Source organism: Typopeltis vanoorti, chromosome 20 (genome assembly GCF_054136105.1).
Source record: "Typopeltis vanoorti isolate ZY-2024b chromosome 20, IOZ_Tvanoo_1.0, whole genome shotgun sequence".
NCBI lineage: Eukaryota > Metazoa > Arthropoda > Arachnida > Uropygi > Thelyphonidae > Typopeltis > Typopeltis vanoorti.
Genome location: NC_143568.1, coordinates 50,344,333 through 50,360,935, shown reverse-complemented (window position 1 = coordinate 50,360,935; position 16,603 = coordinate 50,344,333). Strand labels below are relative to the sequence as shown.

The 16,603-nt window shown below is 35.3% G+C and overlaps 1 protein-coding gene across 2 annotated transcripts in view; it reads right to left on the bottom strand.

Annotated features, from left to right (window-relative positions):
- The window catches only part of polo (Serine/threonine-protein kinase polo), a 237,114-nt gene that overhangs the window by 52,857 nt on the left and 167,654 nt on the right, over positions 1-16,603 (bottom strand). For both annotated transcript variants that reach the window (XM_090410779.1, XM_090410780.1), the window contains exon 9: positions 2,565-2,660. In XM_090410779.1, the coding sequence (XP_090266905.1) occupies positions 2,565-2,660 (96 nt within the window). The remainder of the gene's footprint in view (positions 1-2,564; positions 2,661-16,603) is intronic.

Here is a 16,603-nt window from a genome sequence, read left to right as displayed (position 1 = left end):
ATGTCCTGAGCAGAAATCCAACAGGTATTTGCCATTATTATTAGCTTTGCTCTTTTTTCCAAATTTTCCCAAAATATTTTTGTATGTCTCACAATCATTTCCTACTCTGCTATTCAGATCCCCAACAAGGACTAACTTTTCCTTTTTCATTGTGTCAGATCCTTTTTCTAAAGCATCAAAAAATTCCTCCACTTCTACCTTAATAGAACCTTCTGTGGGGCCATAGGAATAAATAAATCTCATTGTCCAATTCCCCATTCTGATATTTGCCCACATCACTCTACTTGTGACTGACTGCCATTCAAGAAGATTAGCCTCGTATTTTGTTGAATACTATGGCTACTCCTTTTCCTTGATTGTCATTGCCTGAATATAACATTTTGTATTTAATGCTCAGAAAGATCTCACCAGTTTTTGTCTTTTTTGTTTCAGCCACCCCTATTATGTCGATCTGGTACTTATCTAATTCTTCAGCTAGCTCAATTTCTTTGCCATTCAGGCTTCTTATGTTGATAGTTCCGATCTTTAACTCTGGTGATGTTGAGTTGGAGTGTGCTTTCTGATTTGTTCCAGTAGCTGACTTTTCGCTGTTCACCCTGGTTCCCTGGCGAAAGCAACTGGGGCCTTGTTTAACCGGGTGACGCCCCAGCCGGCATGAAATTTTGTCATGTTGTACCATCATTTTCTATATTGGTTTAAGCCAATATGAATACAATTTGGTCGACTAAATCCCAAATTGCCAACCCGTCCTCGTTCGTTCAGTATCCAGGTAGATACCCAACAGGGTGCACCACGAGAAGGTGAGGATTGGACATTAGGTCATAAGCCCTGGTCGGTTCTCCACATTCCTTTAAAGGCTATGTGGAGGTCTCCTCTCAGTTATACAGCTTTGATGCTTAAGCACCCCTACTAATAATCATTAACATCATAAATCCATCTAACCATTGAGTACTATAAATATTCGACTCAATACAAAAGGCATTCAAATTGATTAATGAACCATCTCTCATTAATTCACTCTGCATAAATACAGTACAAACTGTAGAAACTGACACACACACACACACACACACACACACACACACACACACACACACACACACACACACACACACACACACACACACACACATTCAATTTCTGCAGTTTGTAATTTCTACAAATATTTCCAAGGATGTGTATATGAAGAAGACAGTCATTATTTCCCAAACCTTTTCTGAATCTGTTAAAACATGTAGCAGCTATTAATTTTCTATTGATGTCATAGTAGCATAATGCCCATACTACATACTCCAGCATGTAGCTTGAGAGAGGGATTAGCAGACCCAGCTTGGACCTTACAGAAACTACAAAGAGGTCTCAAAGTTTGTAGCTAGGAGGTTAAAACCATTTTCTCATATAATGATGTAAACAAATGTTCCATGAACTTACACGCTTAATAGTAGTCTTGATTATATACAGGGTGTTCGGGATAAATTTGACAGTTTCGTAAGGAAAAAGAAAATCTTCTTTGTATCTATTAAATTTAATGAATTGACAAAAAAACATTACAGGCAGAGTTAATTACAATACTATCAACAAGATTTACTCAAAATAACCACCATTAGCATCGATCACAGCTTCAATTCTGCTTCGGAACCTCGAACAAGCTGATGCTACAGTCTCCCTGGGAAGGGCTGCAAAAACTGTTTTAATTTTATCCATTAACTGGGCTTTTGTATTACTGGAAGTGCGATTGGTGTCTTTTTCAACTGCGCCCCATACAAAATAATCCATGGGGTTAAGGTCTGGGGAGTTTGGAGGCCAAACATTTGGACTGGTGAAGTCGTAGAAATTTTCAGACAACCATTTTTGACTTTTCCCAGAGGTGTGGCAAGGGGCCGAATCCTGCTGCCATACATACGGCCTACCATTGGCTACCCTTGTTATCCAGGGCTTGACTACAGTTAGCAACTCCACGAACAAAGCCCGAATTCCAATGCCAGGGTTCTTCAACACCTGTTCCTGCAGATTTGCGAGGAATTCTGCTGTACGAACGCAATCAGATCGTCTGCTAGGGATCTTTCTTCTTGCTACATCCTCGTAGTCACCATTGCAAGTCTCTAGTTCATGCCTGATTGTTTTTACTGTATTCAGGGAGCATTGGGCAGCAGTCGTAATATCCTTATTTTGATGGCGGGCATCATCATGATACAAGTTATTCTCTTCCATGATTCAGGTGGGTTCCAGCTATCCATCCTTTCTGACATCTTGTATATGAATGAAGAAGGGTCCAAACTTTTAAATGAAGAGAAGTGTGTGTTAATACATGTAACTTACGGAAAAATATAATTAATTATAAATATGTCAAATTTATCCCGAACACCCTGTATGTGCAAAGCAGGTTTTTAAGTTTTGGGGAGACAGCAATATGAAAGTTGATCTAAAACTGAAATATCTGGTTATCTTAGATTTATCTCTTCCATATTAATCCATTAATTGATTTCTATAAAAAAATAACTTGGCTTAACAATATTAATACATTAACATTTTACAAAAATCACATACAAGAAAATTAAGCTTACCTTCCCTAATAACAGGCTTTTCAGATGGCCTTGCAGCCACAACTGAAGTTAGATAGACTAGAAGATCCCCTAGATAATAATCGGCTGGCACTTCAGCTAAAAAATGGATTCTGAAAATTATTCTGCATCATTTTATATAAGAGATTATATAATTAACTATCAATTATTAAATGTACTATACTATAATTACAATATCTTTCTATACTTCTCATAATCTAACTTAATTTCATGCTTGTTCCCCCAAAGGTTTAATGCTAATCACTATTGTCTCCATTTACTTTTTCAATACTTAAAAACCAAGTGTGTTTTCAGTATTTTTGTAATTTAAAACTTAACAAATGCCAATTAATTTTGGTCCTGTTATTTCTGAAAAAAACTGAATGTTACGCCTCAAAATAAATATTAATTTTTATGGATATTTTTGTATATTTTTGTTTAGGAGTACCCTTTTTTTATAATGTCATTGGCTTTTTACTAAATTTTTAGCATTACTGATGTTTTAAAGACAGATACCTGAAGAATATATGGGAAGAATAATTTTGGATATACCTTTCTAGGATGTTACTGATTGTCTTCTTATTCAGCAGCATCCAGCATATGGTGATATACATTTGTATGACTGAAAGGAAGGGGGGGGGGGGGTTTGGAAATATGGAGATAGAGAGATGTAGGAGAGTTGCGGGCGAGGCACGCCAATTTTAAAAAACCCGGGTTTTAAGGGTGGGCTGGGAATTCTTTAGGAAAAGGTGAAAAATAATAGGAAAATTTTTTTTGGGAAAGGAGAAGGATAGAGTATCATGGAAAAAGATTAGGGGTGGTGCTAATGGAGTATGAGCTATTTCAACAGTGCATCGTCTTCGGAGCTCATGGGAAAAGTGGAGGCTATGGCATGTCGGCTTGGTGTTTTTGTCTTTGGTGTGTGTGTGTTATTTTCTATTGATTGGAATCATGACCTAATTTTTATGTTTTTGAGCTTCCAACTCTCGAAGATTATATAGGGTCGGTGAATATTTGAGTTTTTGTTGCATTTTATGGCTATCGTTTTGGTATTCTAAGCATTGTTTCATTTTTCTGTATGTCTATTTTATGGCTTTGTCAATTTGTGGGATATTCTTTAATAGTGTACACTGCTATTTCTGTTTTTCCTGTATTTTGTATTCTGTTTTTATTTTGGTTATTGTGTTTCTTATGGTTTAAATGTTGTGGAATTGATATGTTGCAGTCACGGAAGTGTTCCTGTAGTCTTGCCCATAAAGATCTGATTGTGGAACATTTGTAGTGGCATTACAGTCTTGTTGGCAAAGAAATTTGTAAACTACATTGTGATGTTCTAGTATTTCTTTGTATGTGTGAGATTTCCTTTATCTTATGGAAAATATTGTTTGATGATGACACACAACTGGGAAGAGCAATAGTAAATGATGTAGAAGAGCAATAGTAGAGGGAGAAAAAATTTTTTTTTCATTCCAGTAAACTGTTCTGGTTCGGAGCAAAAAATTTCGCTCTCTGCAGGATGACTTAAACTAGTAGTATGGGGTAGAGGTACTTGGCTGCCAGTTTATTTTGGCCAAGTGTAAGCTGGCGCTTTGGGAAGAAAAGATTACAAGCTGCATACTATATTGATAAAAACTGAACTGATGAGGCAAGGAACTTGGGAATGATTGTAAATAAAGAGTTGAAGTTTAGTATGACTTTTAGTTTAGTATGAAAATCCTTAATGCTATGTCTAGATTTGGATACATGTTTTGTAATGAGAGTTCGTAATTTTTTTGCAAAATTTGATAAGCGTCCATATCGCCTAAATTTACAAAAACTTCCATGGCTTGATATTTGAAACTCTCAATTTCACATACAAATTCTGGAGCATATTATATTTCAATGGCAGGTCAGCGGCACATTGTTTGAGATCATCTAGCTGCATAATTTTTAAAGTGTGTCCATTTAAAAAACTGAAGTCATTTGTTTGCGACCTCTTGTAAATCTATCAATGAGTTGTATGAGTATTAGATCTAAAACTTCAGCATTTCTTTTTTTAGTAATGCAGTTTCATTCATGGCAAACAAACCATCAGTAGCGTTCTCACGAGGCATATTTTTTATTTTGCAGCGTCTCTTTTCTGGAATGTCGTCATCATCAAATTCCTGCCATGTACCCTCAAGGGGTGTACAGGATATGACAGTATTACATGAAAAAAAAAAATTACATCATTATTAATTTCCTATCTACAATTTTCCTCCAAATCAGCCTGTTACTTGTCATCACTCCAACATTATCAGATCTTATATTTCTATCTTCTAAGGCACTTTGTACCGTATCAATCCACCTATATCTTGGTCTTCCTCTGGGTCGTTTTCCTGCCAACCTGGCAGAGAACACTTGTTTTGCTAATCTTTCCTCGCCCATTCTGTTTAAGTGACCATATCACCTGAGATTAGCTCTGCTGACGCATTCCTGGATGCTGACAATGCCAAGTTCTTTCCTAATATCCTCATTTTTAATATGATACTGCCATTGATGCCATCTGTTCACACCTATAATCTTTCTCAGGACTCTCATATCTGTGGTCTCTAGTCTTTGGTCAAGTGTTTTACTTCTGTCCCAGCTCTCGGATCCATAAGTTAAAACTGGTTTGAACACTGTCTTGTATACAGCTAATTTAGTGTTCCGACTAATTTCTCTCTTATTCCATATGAATTTATTCAACTGACTTCCTAACATACCAGCTTTGCTGATTCTGTTGTCTATTTCTATATTTAATTTACCATCTTCAGTAAAAATCGTGCCTAAATAGCTGAAATGTTTTACTTGTTCCACAGGTTCTCCATTCACAACACAATTGACATTTTCAATGATTCTGCCTATTTTCATTGTCTTTGTCTTTTTATTGCTGACCTTCATACCATATCTATTACAACAGCTGTTCAATTTAGTCAGAGAATCTTGCAGACTTGTAGCGGATTTATTTAGAAGTATAACATCGTCCGTATAAAGCAAAGAGCTGACATTAACATCTCCAATTCTGATATCATGTTTAATACCACTTTCCTTCATAATGTGATCCATATAGATAATGAATAACACAGGGGATAATGTACATCCTTGTCTCACACCAGATTTAACATTAAACCATCTTCCTGTACTTCCTTCAATTCTAACTGCTGACTTACAACTCAAATAAAGACTAAGTATTGCTTGATATAATGCCCCATTGACACCATATAACTGCAGCGTATTGAATAGCTTCTCTCTTGGCACCTTGTCATATGCCTTTTCCAAATCGACAAAACTTAAATACATATCTCTGTTATATTCCCATGCTTTCTCGACTATTTGTCGTAAAGTGAAGATCTGATCCTGACAGCCTCTATTTGGCCTGAATCCAGCTTGTTCTTCACCAAGCTTTTCTTCCACAATTCTTCTCAACCGTTTCTCAAGTATACTTGCATAGATCTTGCCAGGAACACTCAGTAGGGAAATACCTCTGTAATTCTCACATTCAGTTTTATTTCCCTTTTTATATATGGGTACTATGAGAGCTCTACTCCAATCATCGGGAATTCGTCCCTCTATCCAGGCTTTCTGAACTATGCAGTGCAGCCACTGTAAGACTCTTATACCACCATACTTCAGCATTTCTGGTCGAATATCATCTACTCCTGCTGCCTTTCCACATTTCAAGCCTTTGATGGCTTTTTCTACTTCAAGTATGGATATGTATTCCTGACTGCATGCCTGGTCAATGTCTTTTACCACTGTGCTGACATCACTGCTTGTTTCATTTAGCAGTTTTTCAAAATAATTACTCCATACTTCAAGGATATCTTTTTCTCCTGTTTTCATGTCACCTTTATCATCTCTAATTCCTTTTATAGCACTCTTTCTTCCATTCTTAAGCTTCTTCAACAACCTCCAGAATATTTTGCCACCTTCTTGATATTTATTTTCTATATTCTTGCCAAAGTCCTCCCATGACTTTTGTTTAGCTAGTTTTACACAGTGTTTAGCATTCTTGCATTTGTCTCTATATTCTCTAAGAGCACAAGCTGACTTATTTGACAGGAACTTTTGGTATGCTTTCTTCTTTTCCTTCACTGCCTCTTTAACTTCCTGTGTCCACCAGGGAGTTCTGATTTTTTTATCCTTACAGACAACTTCACCACATGCCTCTCTGGCTGAATCAATCAATGTTTTCTTCAGAGTTTGCCACTGAATCTCCAAGGTTTGATTCCTGTTCTCAAACTCTTTCATTTTTTCTTCAATAATCTTTGTGTATTATAGTCTACAGCTCACATCTGAGAGCTGCTCAACTTTTATTCGCTTTAAAACTTTCTTACACGTTATTCTTTTCAATATGAAATTCAATTTTATCCTGCTCAAGACTAAATAGTGATCACTTCCAATTTCAAATCCTCTGTACACTCTGGTGTCCTGCACCAGGGAGAAAACATCACTATCTACAATAACATAGTCAATGAGACTTTTCTTATTCCTTGCCTCTTCTCTCCATGTGAATTTGTGCACATTTTTATGTTGGAACATGGTGTTAGTAATAACCAGTCCATGTCCTGAGCAGAAATCCAACAGATATTTGCCATTATCATTAGCTTTGCACTTTTCTCCAAATTTTCCCAAAATATTTTTGTATGTCTCACAATCATTTCCTACTCTGCTATTTAGATCCCCAACAAGGAGCAACTTTTCATTTTTCATTGTGTCAGTTGCTTTTTCTAAAGCCTCAAAAAATTCCTCCACTTCTACCTTAGTAGAACCTTCTGTGGGACCATAGGCACAAATAAGTGTCATTGTCCAGTTCCCCATTCTCATATTTGACCACATTACTCTACTTGAGACTGACTGCCATTCAAGAAGATTAGCCTCGTATTTTGTGTTGAATACTATGGCTACTCCTTCTTTTCCTTGATTGTCATTGCCTGAATATAACGTTTTGTATTTATTGCTCAGAAAGATCTCACCAGTTTTGGTCTTTTTTGTTTCAGTCACCCCTATTATGTCGATCTGGTACTTATCTAATTCCTCAGCTAGCTCCATTTCTTTGCCATTCAGGCTTCTTACGTTGATAGTACCGATCTTCAACTCTGGTGATGATGAGTTGGGGTTTATTTTCAGATTTGTTCCAGTAGCTGACTTTTCGCTGTTCACCCTGGTTCCCTGGCGAAAACGACGGGGGCCTTGTTTAACCGGGCGACGCCACAGCCGGCATGAAATTTTGTCATGTTGTACCATCATTCTATATTTTGGTTTAACCAATAAGAATACAATTTGGTCGGCTAGGAATGTAAGTTTGAATATTTATTGTTTCGGCTAAACTTTTTGCTGAATTGCGAGGAGAATCGAAAAAATCATTTCGGTACTGTTGAATTTCATTTTTTAGAGCTTTTATCATTTTCACAGCATTTTTGACTGTGTTTTTTTCCCTTGTAAAAGTAAATTTACTTTATCTTTCCTAATCTTGTATCCCAAAATATTAATAGTGCAACAAAATTAAATTTTGTTAATAACTTCAGCAACATTCGAGCATTTGTTACAGAGTCTACTGTAACTTGTCTTTATCCATGACACATTTCATTAAGAAGTTGTATTATTAAAGGCATTTGATTTTCTAAGGCTTTTACCGCGTTAGCTATCGCGGACCACCTCGTGTCACTTAAACCTTTAAGACGAACAGATAATTTTTCCTTTAAAAGATCTCATCTACTAGTAGAATTTACAAAAAAGTTAAACAAGTTTAAAAAAGTTGAATTGTTCCAAAACATGATTTCATTTGAACAGATGTTTGTGCAGCATGAATGCCTATTAAATTAAGGCTGTGAGCAGTGCATGGAACAAACCTCGCCATATTGGTTAAACGTAATATCCTGGCTTGTACCCCCTTGTATTTACCTGCCATATTCGCTTCATTATCACACGACTGTCCTCTTATGTTTCTAATATTTAATCCGTCTGATATTAACTTTTTCCCGATGTCATTCACAAGTGCTTCGATAGTTTTTGCATGTGTCACAATAAAATCTATGAAGGTTTCTTCAATGCTACATTTATTCGTGTTAGGATCAATGTTAACATAGTGCAAAATTTGGGTTATCTGTTCCTGGTGAGAAGTGTAAGGTGTGCTAATAAATAAAATAGAAAAATATTTTGCTTTTTGAATATTTGAAACAATATGCTGTCTAATAAAAAGAAGCAACTATATTAATTATATCATTTTGTAATATTGAGAAATATCAAGTTAATCATTTTGAGAAATAATTAACTTGATTTTTCTTGCGACTTTCAATATGTTGTGCAGTAATAGGATCGTAATGACTAATAATTCTATCGAGTTCAAAAATTTTCCACATTCGGGTTGACCAATTTTTTCACAGTCATTTTTTTTTACGCAGTGCAGAATGGAATCCAAATAACTTTTAAATTATGCCTCCACTTTTCTTTTTCTTTTAAAATTGCTTCTTATATGTGATCATCTATAAAACCACCTTTCTTAATTTTTGATTCGAAAGTTTTCCATTCGACATAATTTTTTTTATGATATAATGAATTTTCATGACATGGTAACATAGGATTCAAATGCTGCCAGTCTCGAAACCCCGCAGTGGTCCATACATTCTGATTTTTTCCAAAAAGAATACATGGAAAACAGAACAGTGCATCTTTTCTTGCAATATATCAACCAATTTCTGAGTTCTCCGTTTGACATGGTTTTTACAAAACATTTATCAAAATGCAAATTTTCTGTATCAGAATAAACACTTATATTATCGCACAACTCTGGTCCATGTTGAACAAATATTTGTATGTGAGTATTGGTTATGTGCCATGTTGTGGGATCTGCATGTTTATCCTGCTTCCAATGCAGGGTCTGCATGTTACATTAGATATGACTTTTGTTAGTACAATCCCCAGCCCGCCTGTCACTGGGAGGGGGATTGTATTTTTTGACTGTAATGTGTGTTCATGGGGCTGGGTTACCTGTTCTGAGGGACGAAAAACCCAAGTTTTTTCTGGGAGGAAAAAATCTACCTCTGTATGAGACTGGCTAACTCACCTTTAGTCGAAAGACCAGATAAAGGTTCCTCATGTCATTAACGGAAATCGAACCCAGGTTTTTCCGACCAAAGAGTTTTGTCTATACTGACTGAGCTATGGAGACTTTATATAGGAAAATATTACTGATGCACAAATTAAACAACAAAGGATCAAGTACTGAGTCCTGTGGTACACCATTTGTCAACTGCCATCTCCTGGATTTGACTTCTGTATAAACCACTCTGATATCTGTCCATCAGTCGCTCTAATTCATAACACTAGATTCATATTTGTATGACATCAGCCAATGTATGAAAATTTCGAGGCACCTTCCTCTCTTCCAGGATAGTCTTCAAGTTCCTGAATCCACTATGGAGTTTGTCGTTGCAGGCAACCTCATGTTGCTAGCTGAATGAATCAATGTTTTTTTTAGTGTCTGATCATGAGTTTCAAACTTTTTTTTAATTATTATTATTTTTTTATTTTGCATATACTTGGTCTACAATTCACCTCTGAAAGCTGCTCAATGTCATTCTTTTTTAAAACTTTTTTCTTTCAGTATGCTATATTGATTTTTTTAAATGGCCATGACTTTCCTAAATCCCTTATATACGCTGGAATCTTGAACCAGTATGAGGATATCACTATCATCAACAACAGACCTCTTACCTTCAATGTGAATTTCTGCACATCACTGTGTTGGAACATGGTATTAATGATGATTAATCCACATCCTGAATGGAAATCTTGCATGTGCTTGCTTTTATTGTTAAGTGTTGCTCTTTTTCAAGTTTTTTCAAAATATTTCTGTATGAACATTCATTTCCTACTCTGCTGTTTAGATCTCTGATACTAAGAGAGTTTCCCTTTTTGTCAGCTGCCTTCTAACGATTAGAGAAATTCTCCCATTTCTTTAGTAAAGCTTGCTATGGAAAAATTTCTCTAATCAATAGAAGACAGCTGATAAACAGGGGAAACTCTGTTAGTATCAGAGATCCAAAAGCAGAGTAGCAACTAAAAAAATATTAAACATCAGACACTAAACTCACATCATTGCTTAAAACTGTGTGCCATTCAAGAAGTTTGTCTTCATGTTTAGTGTTATGCTATATAGATAATCTGTCCTTTTCCTGATTACTGCTGCATGCATTCAGGGAGTTGTAATGATTGTTTTCAAGAATCTGACCTGTTCTTATTGTTTTAGTAACACTAATTATGTCAACATGGCACTGCTCTAATTTTTCTGCAAATTTAGAAATGGAATTGGGATTTGGTTTATACTTTCAGAATTATATGCATTTGTGTTTATTGAGAAAGGTATTTAAAGATGGCCATGAGACAAATAAATATATTAATCAACCAGAAATGCTCAAATATAGAGGTATGAAAATTTTGCAGTGGTTGCACTTAATTCATAAAACATAGAAGATTGAATTCCAGATTATTGGAATACACCTCTCATAGTTCCCATCTTAAAAAGAAAGAGTGAGAGAGAGAGAGGAATTTCTCTTGAGAATTCCAGGTAAGATTTATGTAAACATACTTAAGCTTAAAAAAATCTAGTAGTGAAGCCAAAGAAAGAAGCAGCTTGGTTCAGGCCAAACAAGTTATGAGGACGGGGATCAAATATTCACTTTAAGACAGTTGAGAGTCAGGAGAATATAGCAAGGATCTGTATTTATGTTTTACAGATCAAGAAAAGGAATGTGACACGTGCCAAGATGTTCAAAATGCTGCAGTTATACAATATAAATGGAACACTGTACAGAGCAATACATCTTCTTCTAGCCCTTGTTATAGTTATAGTCCTTCAACTTTCTACTGAATGAGCAATACATAGTTACAGTACCCCCCCCCCCCGACTTACGTAAATTCGCAGTTACATAATAAATCTCAAAAATTACAACTACTAGAGCATATGAACATGTTTGCGGCTTTTGTCTTTGACATCCATTGCAGTATGCAACGACATAATGTTAACTAGACTCGGCATTCACAGCAAATGTAACGAATAGTAACAGGCAGTGACAGGTTACCGGTAAACGCCGAGAGCAGCAGAGGGCAAGTGTGCAAAAGCCATAACATTCAAACTGAAACCTACCAATTAGAAATAAGGAATCCGTAAACAATTCCTCCTTTCCCTGACCCGTCAGTAGTCCATGCCTCACGCAGTTAGTTTAATCACTTGTTTATCACCATTACTGTTCGTTGTTTATTTACCCTTAAAATAAATTCAAAACGCAAAACCGAATGTGCCGGTAATAAATCTAAAAAACAAAGGTCTGCAATTACTTTAGAAGAAAAGTTGAAAATAATTCTTATGTATGAAGACGGGAAAATTATATCAACAATAGCTCGGGATATAAATCGATCTATTTCGACAGTGAATACGATAGTGAAGGATAAAGTTCGCATTGTTGAAAGCATGAAAGGTGTGGTAACATTGACGGGCACAATCATTACCAAGAAGAGGCTGAGCCCGATTTCAGAGATGGAGAAATTGTTGTCTGACCGGGGTGGCATGGGATGAAGTCAAGCAGACAACAATGAACACTGTGTGGAAGAAACTCTGCCCAGAAATGGGGCAAAATCGTTTAAAGGAAGGAGAACAGACAATGACTGATACGGTTGTCAAGTTGACACAAGAATTACAGCAACCAACGGAGACGTGCGTGCAACTGGCAGATATAAATTCGAGCAATTAGAGCTGGAAGTGGATAACGCTAACGAGCTTCTTTTGAGTCACGATGAAGAGCTTACTAATGATGACCTTATTCGGTTGGAGGCATTCCGAAATTCCGAAGAAAATACTATGCCGACTGAACCGCTAACTCCAGACGTTAAGAAATTTACAACGATGGGACTAGCCAAGACTTTTAACCTGATAAACATGGCGCTAGCAAAATTAGAATCGATGGATCCGAACACCAAGCGGTTCGAGAATGTTAGCCGCCGCATCCATTCCGATATGTCTAGCTACAAGACCATCTACGATGACAAAAAGCGTGTGACCACACAATCCACTCTAGACGTGTTTGTGAGATGCCGCTCACAACAACATCAAGATGATAACTCAGACGACCCCAACTACACTCAGCCTTCAACATCAAGAGGGGTAGAAGTTGCCAGAGAACAGCATTTCTCTTCACAACCATCCACCACCGACTCTCCCACTACAGAGCTAAATTAGCTGTCACAAGACATTTTTTTATTTGAAAAGTGTTATTTCAGTTTGTTTTTATATTCTTTTATATATTTTTCATACTTTTATAGTTTATATCTGAGTAAATGCTGCTGCATGATGTTTCATTTATAAAATAATGCTGTGTAAATAATATACTGTACATATCTGTATATATATATACATACATAATAAATATTGCAGTTTCTTATGAAGTTACACTTAAGCAATTTACAAATTTGACTTACGTAAAATTCAAGTTACGTAAAGGTTTACGGAATGCATTACTTACATAACTTGGGGGGGGGGGGTTACTGTACATTTAAGTTTTTAGTCAGGAGTAAGAATCGAAGGAAGTACAGGATAGTTTGGTGTAAAATCAGGTGTATGACAAGAAAGCACACTATATCAACTCTAAATCTTCTATTATGGATGAACATTATTAAGTTAAGTGGCATCAAAACTGATAGTAAAGGCTTCAGGATTCAGCTAAATTGAATAAATTTGGTATGAAAAATCAAGAATAAGACTAAGACCAAAACTATGAAAACAGGGGCAGGAACATGGATAATATCAACTGTCTGGAGAGCTTTGTTAGACAAGTAAAATATTTCAGCTATTTAGTCAACTTTTAATGATAACAAATAAATAAATTTATAAAGGATAACTTCACATTCAGTTTTATTTCCCTTTTTATAGATGGGATCTATGAGAGCTCTATTCCAATCACAACTAGACTTTCAAGACCACACTGTCTGAATTACGCAGTGTGGCAACTGTAAAACTTTAATACTTCCATATTTGAGCATTTCTTGTATATATCTGATCCAGCTGCTTTTCTCCACTTCAAGTTTCCAACAGCTTTTTCCCACCTCAATACTGATAGTCTTATCCATATCAGTTTATTCATTTTACTCTTCACATACCAACTTTTCTTATTCAGCTTGTCTATTTTCATATTTAATTTGCCTCTGCTAAAGAAGTGTCTAAATACCTAAAATATGTTACTTGTTTAACAAGCTCTCTAGATAGTTGATATTTTCATGTTCCTACCTATTTTCATAGTTTTTTTTTTTTTTTCAGATTTGTTACTTAATTATTCAATTTAGCTCTTTACTTTTACCCACATATTATATACTTTCAAATTAATCCAGTAAGCCTTCTGGATTCCTGAACTAAATCGAATAACTGCTGTAACAAATCTGACAAGAAAATCAGCAATAAAAAGAAGATTAAGCTAGGAACATGAAAAATATCATGAAAATATGGAAAAGAATGGACAGAAGTTAGAACAAAAATTAGAAACAAAAGACGGAAGATATTCTTGTATAAAGAGATAAATGTGAAGTTTTTGGTAGTTATTAATCCATATAGGATTTATTTCAGTCGAAGCTGAAAAGAAGTTTATCGATTTCCAATTCATATAGAACAGGCTCAGTAAAGTTTTATTTAGAATTCACAGTCTGATAAGTGATTTCTATGGATATGATTTTAGCTATTTTTTCAGGTGCTTTCATATAGAAGGCAAATGCTGTTCTGAAGTGTTGAAACTGATGTTTTTAGAAGAATGTTGACTTTCATATAGAGAGCTAATTCATTCTAAAGTGCTATAGTTATAGTAGTTTATTCAGTGAAGCTTGTTACTTTTATTCAGTGGTCTGCAATTTTGAAGTACAAGAATTTGACTGTTGTGTTGCTGTCATATAGAGATCATCTATATGCTGTCACATAGAGCCCTTTGTGGTAGTCTTTCTCCTGTGTGAACTCAAAAAGGAATAAAAGTTCTTTAGAAGGCAAGATACTAAGGTTCCACAAGTTTTGTCCATATAGAATAATAACTGTTGGTTTACATGATTGGAAGAAAGTTATCCACATCAGTGTTTTGCTTATTGTAAACTGAAGAATATACTGCTGCTTGTGTAGTAGTTAAGTAGAATAATGCGAAAATAAATGTAAAAAAATTAGTCAAAGGGAAACGTGATAATTAGTACTTTGTTGCATTCCACATAGCTTTTATGACTGTTCATAAATGGCTGGGCATTTTATTTACTAGTGGTTCCCAGTTTTTTTTTTTTTTAATCAAAACATGCCCATCTGCAGACTAGAAACAAGTTCATTTTTGTCTCTTGGAGCAACTTCTTGAAGACGTTTCTTCATAATTTCCCACAAATTCTCAATGGGGTTTATATCTGGTTAGAGTGCCAGCCAAGGAATTGCATTGATTTGCCTTTCTTTGAGCCATCTAGTAGTGGTCTTGGAAAGGTGACACAAGAAGCTGAATCTTGCTGAAAAAGGAAATCACCATCACATAAATCTTTCGATGCCAGTAATATAAAATTCTTGAGAATTTCTTGGTACACTTTGAAATTAACTCTTTTGTACACAATACACAGCCTACCTGTACCCTCTGTGGTCATACATGTCCATACCATGACAGAGGCTGCAAATTTCATCAAACATTTCATGCATTCTTTATCAAATGCTTCTTGTTCAAGAAGCCAAATACAAATCGCTTGATGATCATCATCACTAAAAAGTACCTCTTTCTAGTCCTCTTGATCCCACAACAGTCTTTGCTTACACCAGTGCCTCTAGCTGCCTTTTGCTTGGAAGTCATAAGCAGCTTTTTCTTAGGCACACATGATTTAAAACCCAATTTGTGAAGTCGTCTCAACATCGTAGATTTAGACACATTCACAATACATCCACTTTCATGAACTTTACAAGTCCGGAGTAGGAGACCATAGCACAGATCTCCAAATTAAATGGCATCAAATCACCCTTACGAATCACACGTAACATCTCAGCCGTTATAAGATTTACAAGACTAAAATATGTGAGGACCTTCTATCTCAACCAAAAATCAACAACAGTGACATGTCACTTCCAAGAAGTTTTAATATGGCTCTGATGATGATAGTGTAATACTAGAGAAGTATTAACATTAATAAACTAATTTTGCATGTATTTAATACAGTAACTTTACAGACTAGATGAGGAGATTAAATACCAGATGACCAGAATAAAGCTGTAATAGCACTACTCTGTTAAAAAGGAAATAATGAGAGAATTACAGTAATTGTAATTTCTCTACTGAGTGTCATGATTTATACAAGCATACTTAAGGCTAAGAAAAACTGTAGAAGGAAATCTATGAGAACAAGCCGAATTTAGGCCAAACAGGGATTGTAAATCAGATTTTCACTTTTAGACTAGTATTTTAGTTTTGTAGATACAGAAAAAAGTATAAAGACCAGGTGCCACGATAAAATATTAAAATTATATGCCATAAATAGGATGTTATACAGGGTAATAAATAGTCCACATCTAAGTTTTAAGTCAGTACTTAGAATTGGAGGTACTGAAAGAGTTTGATGTAAAATCAGGGCTAACTATCTCATTTTCCCTCTTATGGATAATTTTTATTCATTATGGGACAGAATTAAACATATCAATATTGGAGATGTTCAACCCAGTTCAAGTTTCAAAAACTGTAAACAGCCAAGTACATGAAAAATATCAACTGCAATCTCAACCTACAGAACAAATAGAATATTTCAGCTACTTAGGAAAAGCTTTTATTGACAGTAGCAAATTAAACATAAATATCTGTTACTGGAAGTTTCATAGAAACGTGTAGTAGACATTTATATAAATAAATGTCTACGACATTTATTTATATAAATTTGAATAAACGTGTAGTAGACTTTTATATAAATAAATGTCTACTACACGTTTTTGGAGATAAATATAAATAACAGCGAACACGTGTAAGTGAAATTAGAATTTTAATATCGATCCCTATATATTTTGC